Raw genomic sequence first — 6,833 nt, forward strand, 5'->3', positions numbered from 1 at the left:
TTGCCGAGTCTTATTTGAGTACTGTCTCGGCGTACGCAACCGGACTTGCAGCGCAATTCTCCACGCCCTATACAATTAGCATAGCTGGATTCGGGAATCGCTCCGATCGATTGCTCGAAGCGAAGTGAATATTTTATATCACGATTTACCATGCACAACGCTGGTCTGCTCAGCCTGCCCGCTTCAGTCGAAAACGTATAAAAACGCGCGCGAAGGAAATTCTATGGCAGTCAACGTCGACCAACGTTGCAGGGCGCCATTCGCCTACATTTAGTGATAGGCTGGGATTCGGGAATCGGTCGCCCGACGCGAGCGAGTACTGATCAGCGAAGCCTGATAAAAATTCCCCATATATCAGATTTTTACCATGCACACTGCTGTCAGCTGCCCCGGTCTTCACGTCCGAAACGTATAAAAACGGCCTAGCCATACAGGCGCCACTGTAATCGCTCCAAACATCCACCACCGCTACAGTCACTCAATGAATGCAGCACAACTTGGATGCATCCGACCGCACAGCTGCAATCGCTCAGCACGACACCGCTTGCATCGGCTCACCACACAGCCGCTACATCAATCACCATACACACCGCCTACAGTCAATCCACACACCGCTGCACTCGCTTCACGACACACACCACTGCATCACTCACTACACACAAGCTTGTATTCGACATCACACACACCACTGTATCCACTCACAAGCGAGACACCGCTACATCACCACATCACACCGCTGGAGCATCGCTCACGACACAGACCACTGGCATCACTACAACACACCACAGTTGCATCGCTCGCACACACAACAACTGCTACCGTCACACACACCACTCGCATCACTCACTACCACCAGTCTATCACTTCACACACAAGCAACCGACTGGCATCACTCACACAGTGACATCTCTCACTCACTGAGCCACGCTCCAATCTCGTCACAAATCCGTCTGTCGTTGATTGCGCAGGTCAGAAGCCCAGCAAGCACGCGCGCATGCATGTACTCACGTGCTGCCTCGTCCACTGTCATCTCGTTCGCGAGCACGCCACCTATCTTGCTGAAGGCGGGCATGTGAATGCCGTACTTGTCCAGCTCTTTCCTCATGTTGCTGATCTCCTCCTCTGTTATAGACGACAAAAACGCTAACCATTGGTTAAAGCAAAGTAGCAACATCCGTGATACAAAGACATAACCGACAGACGGACACCCAGGCTCGCTCGCGTCGCTCGAGACGGGAGTTGCGGAGAACGCCGGCCAGTCTAGTTAGTAATCATAAACCATCACCGGACAGTAAATGTAAGCCACCAACAGACAGTAAATGTAAGCCACCAACAGACAGTAAATGTAAGCCACCAACAGATAGTAAATGTAAGCCACCAACAGACAGTAAATGTAAGCCACCAACAGATAGTAAGGGTAAGCCATGCTCAGGCAGTAAACATAAACCACCAACAGACAGTAAATGTAAGTCATGCTCAGATAGTAATCATAAACCATCACCGGACAGTAAATGTAAGCCACCAACAGATAGTAAATGTAAATCACCAACAGATAGTAACTAGAATAAGCCATGCTCAGACAGTAATCATAAGTCATTACCAGACAGTAAACATAAGTCACCAACAGACAGTAAATGTAAGTCATGCTCAGGCAGTAAACATAAACCACCAACAGACAGTAAATGTAAGCCATTCTCAGGCAGTAAACATAAACCACCAACAGACGGTAAATGTAAGCCACCAACAGACAGTAACTAGGATAAGCCATGCTCAGCTAGTGATCATAAGTCATGCCCAGACAGTAAATGTAAGCCATGCTCAGACAGTAATCATAAGTCATTACCAGACAGTAAACATAAACCACCAACAGACAGTAAATGTAAATCACCAACAGATAGTAACTAGGATAAGCCATGCTCAGACAGTAAACATAAGCCACCAACAGACAGTAAATGTAAATCACCAACAGATAGTAACTAGGATAAACCATGCTCAGACAGTAATCATAAGTCATGCCCAGACAGTAAATGTAAGCCATGCTCAGACAGTAATCATAAGCCATCACCGGACAGTAAATGTAAGCCACCAACAGATAGTAACTAGGGTAAGCCATGCTCAGACAGTAATCATAAACCATCACCGGACATTAAATTAAATGTAAGTCATACCCAGACAGTAAATGTAAGTCATACCCAGACAGTAAATGTAAGTCATTACCAGATAGTAAATGTAAGTCATTACCAGATAGTAAATGTAAGTCATTACCAGACATTAAATTTAAGCCACCAACAGATAGTAACTAGGGTAAGCCATGCTCAGACAGTAATCATAAGCCATCACAGGACATTAAATGGGAGCCACCAACAGATAGTAACTAGGATAAGCCATGCTGAAACAATAAACATAAACCATCACCGGACATTAAATGTAAGCCATTGCCAGACAGTAAATGTAAGTCATCACCAGACAGTAAATTTAAGCCACCAACAGATAGTAAATGTAAGTCATGCCCAGACAGTAAATGTAAGCCACCAACAGATAGTAAGGGTAAGCCATGCTCAGGCAGTAAACATTAGCCATCACTAGACAGTAAATGGGAGCCACAAGTAGACAAGACCTGTGACATGTGACATGTGCATTAAGTAGTGGGACAAGGAAGCATACGTGTACTAGAATATAGACGAATAAGAATAACTCCAAGATAGAGTCAACATATACCCCGCTGTTTTTACATCTTACCTGTAAACTCAACCTTGCCAATAAGATTTTGTATCTGGGATGCTTTTCCAAGCTTGAATAAGTACAAACTGAAAAGAGCAAATCATTTCATTAACAGAGCTTTCTTTTTAAGAATAAATAATTATAGAAAGTTGAATTAATCGGTTGTAAAGGAAGGCAGAGTGGCAAGGGCAGCCATGAGCATGAACAGGAGACTGAGGCCAGTGTAAATGGATGGAAAAAAGGGGCAGCATGATCGAGAGAGGAGTGTGGAGGAGGAAGCGGGGACAGGAGAGGAGCTGTGTTGAACAGCAGAGACATAAAAATTACCATACGAATAGAAAATTCACCTGAGGGCATGAATGCAGTACACCAGCCTTGGCATGTTTTTTCTGTCATAGATATCTGTCGTCTCAGGGTGAAATATCTGAAATGAGAAAGATGCAAATGTTGCTTGGTGTAGTAGTGGTTTAATGTGAGAACAACATTAAGATAAATGCAGAATCCTATGTCAAAAACACACCTCATTGTCAAAAATGCAACTTGAAATTGTATAGTATACATTGTGTCACGTGAAATCAATAAAATAACGTGATTGCTGTTTACCTCCTGGCGTGGTACTATCAAGACGTTTTCCCACTGCCAGGGTATAGATCTTTCAACATTTTTATGTGCAAGTATAAATCAGGTATTAGAAAGATCAGTGGCAGGGGGAACAAAGGCGGCACCATATGTGGTAAATAACTGCATAGCCAACCCTGTGGGTAAGGTGTCTGTTGTATGGAAGTAGTTGAGTAGTCACTGTATAACTGCCACTCACGGGAAATACCCAACGTGTCCTGTATAGACAGGTGTTCAGCGTATAGAGGTAGTTTCACTGTATAACTGCCACTCACGGGAAGCACGAATAGCAGTGTCGGCGAATACAGATATTTGCGAACACAAATGTTTGGGTAGCAATCTCTAAATTGTAAATCACCATGGTCAAATATACTGCTAACTGCAACATTTCCACCAGAACCTAGACATTAATCATAATGTGATTCACACTCAAATAAAGTTTAATTTTCAAGTAAAATCTTTAACAAAATGTTAATTACCATGTGAAAATGGCAACACGGCATTTCAAGTTAAGTACCATGTGACGTTGTCACCTAAACATTATACCTTTAGGGTAGAACAGAGAAAAAACTTAACTTTACACTTTAATTATTCTTTGACACAGTATATTGAGAATTAATAATTAGGACACATTTATACATTGAATTTTCAAATGAATACAGATAATCATGCGTAGACACAGTGGGTGCACGCACGCACGCACACACACACATGCGACCCACACACACAACGGCGCACGGCTACGCACGCACGCACACACACAATGCGGCACACACACACACGCGCACGCACCACGCACGCAGCGCACGCACGCACGCACACACATGCACAACACACCACACCACACAACACACACACACCACCAACAGCACCCACGACTACGCACTTCACGCACGCACGCACACCCACCGCACCACGCGCACCGCAACATACACACGTCACATAGCACACGCACGCACGCCACGCCACTGCACACACACACACACACACAACACACACAAAAACCCTTCCCACACATACAACTGCCATTCTATGGAAAATGCTCCTGCCATGTATAAACCTGCAGTAATTGAAATAATTTGGCAACTACTCTGTTCAACGAACTCAACTAGACAATGGTTTAGCTTCTCCCACCAATGGCCCACCCCAATGCACCGCTGCCCGATGACCACCTGCTATTTTCTACAGTACAGTATTGCAAACTAGTAGTAAACTACACTGTCTATAGAAACCCGTATGCAGTATTTTATATTGTAAGAATGGCGGCATTCCTTTAAATCATCCACGACATACTATTCAAGCCATTATTACAATTACTGGATAAATTCGTTGTGCTGATAGTATTTCCACCAGTTTTCATGTTAAAAAGCAAACTGTACGTGATGCGTAAAATTTATCGCCGTTCTACACATTTCATCCTGGTATCAGTGAGATAGACAGCGGAGGCAACTGCAACTGGGCGAGGCACTTCCACTGTATACGCTTGCTTACGATGTAGCGAACGTACGCAGAGTATGCTAGCTACTATTATATAGATTACAGGTTGGCTTGTTGGTATGACCAGGAAGCAGGGCACAGGAAACGTCCGCGAGGCAGCGCGCCTCTAACTCACGGCCATCTCACGCTGGAAGTTTCCCTACTAATAACTTCTTCTTAGAGTCACTCAATAGAGCCATCTGCCAATCGCATCATCCTCGTACCTACGACTAATGTCATGATTTGCAGCTATCATGCGGGCTGCGTCAGTTGCATGCTCATCCGCATACACGACCACTGCACATTTCGCCTAACCAGAGTGTGAAGCTGTTTCAATCTGCTTGAAAAGGCATTTCAGATGGATAGGCACAGTAGTAAATGAAGTAGGGTGTTGCTAACTGGACAACAACACGGGGCGCGTTAATTTCATCAGCTTGCATTTTATGGCACAATGTAAAACGAATAAAAGTAGGACGTTATAAAATGGACACTTTAAATTTAATGGGTTGTCATTATGTCATTATATTCATGATATGTGCAGACAGGGTCGTTATCGCACATGTTTTCGTCATGAAAACCAGCACGTCTTAATAAGTAGTACAGAACCAAAGCGATACGCGGGATACGGGTCCACACGCATACGCGGCACGCACGCACGCACGCGGGAGCGCACACACGCACGCACGAGCGCACATACGAGACGGTCTCTCATTGTAGCGAACACTCTATCCCATATACAGCTTCTGCGGGACCAGCACTGTGTAAGGAGTAGCTGTTAGGTATTATAAAAGCTTTGTGCAGCTGCGATGTGTTGCTCGCTCCGCTGTTGACACACACAAATTATTGGCGTCATACGCGGGCGCACCCAATCAACGGTAGTTTATTTCTGCCAGAGTTTATTAAGCCTCGCACTAGTCACGCCTAAAATACCGATATAACAGTGATGCCCTCAGAAGGGGAGAAGAAGCAGAGAGAAAGAGACGAGAAGAGAGAGAGAAGCAGATGCAGCACGCACACACAGACACAGCCAGCAACAAGCACAGCACGAAAACGACACACACGAGCACACAGAGAGCGAAAGAGCGAGAGAAGAGAGAGAGAGAGAGAGAGAGGGGAGAGAGAGGGAGAGAGAGAGCAAGAGGCAAACACAGGAAAGAGGAGCGCAACCCGACAGCGCGAAGACGCCGGAAGCAGCAACTGACACAGGCAGCAGAACACCGGGACACGAGCGCAGCAGCGAGCACAGCGAGACGCACGAGACTCGAGAAATGAGGAGTGGCACTAATTTCGTCATACCTAAAAATGCCTGTATTTGGCATTTATTGGTACGCTGAAAGATCGGACACTAGCTATGCAATAGGAGTACTTGCATTATAGACAGCGAAGATGAGAATAGCCAGAGAGAAGAGAAGTCAGTAGAGAGCGAAGTCCAAGAAGCAGAGAAGTAAACAGAGTGGATCAGCCTAGTAGTGAGTATGAGCAGTGTAATCAGTGAGGGCAAGATCCAGACGTGCGTAGTCACATACATACACGCAAACACGCAAGAAGACACCAGAGCGAAGAGAGAAAGAGAGAGAGAGAGAGAGAGAGAAGAGAAGCGAAGAGAGAGAGGACAACCAGAGAGAGACCGGCAGTTATGAAGAGAGATCAGTAGATGAGTGTTAGGAAAATGTAGTCAGCAGAAGCAACTATTGTAGAGAGCACAACGCACACAACCACACGCAACCGACGCACACATACACACACATGCAAGACCCGAGAAGAACATGCAGAGACCAATCCAGAGACGAGAGCAGCGACACACACAGACACACAGAGAGAGACCAGAAGAGATGAGACACACTCGCACCACAACGCAACACACACGCACACACACACGCACGCAACACGCTCACGCACCGAACACACACCACACAAGAGAACCGAAGAACACGGACGATGAAACAGGCAACTACCTGCCGAAGAGTATAGGAGTTAGTTTTCTATAGCACAGAAGAACTGTTTTACAAGAGGGTTCG

The 6,833-nt window shown here is 45.5% G+C and overlaps 1 protein-coding gene across 1 annotated transcript in view; it reads right to left on the reverse strand.

Moving 5' to 3' along the window:
* Nucleotides 1-6,833, reverse strand: part of LOC106812459 (ras GTPase-activating-like protein IQGAP1) — a gene marked incomplete in the record, with an annotated part of 55,202 nt that overhangs the window by 40,380 nt on the left and 7,989 nt on the right. The window contains 3 exon segments of the mRNA XM_014816344.1: nucleotides 1,009-1,122; nucleotides 2,740-2,807; nucleotides 3,069-3,145. Coding sequence (XP_014671830.1) covers nucleotides 1,009-1,122; nucleotides 2,740-2,807; nucleotides 3,069-3,145 — 259 coding nt within the window.

The sequence above is a fragment of the Priapulus caudatus genome, unplaced genomic scaffold (genome assembly GCF_000485595.1).
Source record: "Priapulus caudatus unplaced genomic scaffold, Priapulus_caudatus-5.0.1 Scaffold651, whole genome shotgun sequence".
NCBI lineage: Eukaryota > Metazoa > Priapulida > Priapulimorpha > Priapulimorphida > Priapulidae > Priapulus > Priapulus caudatus.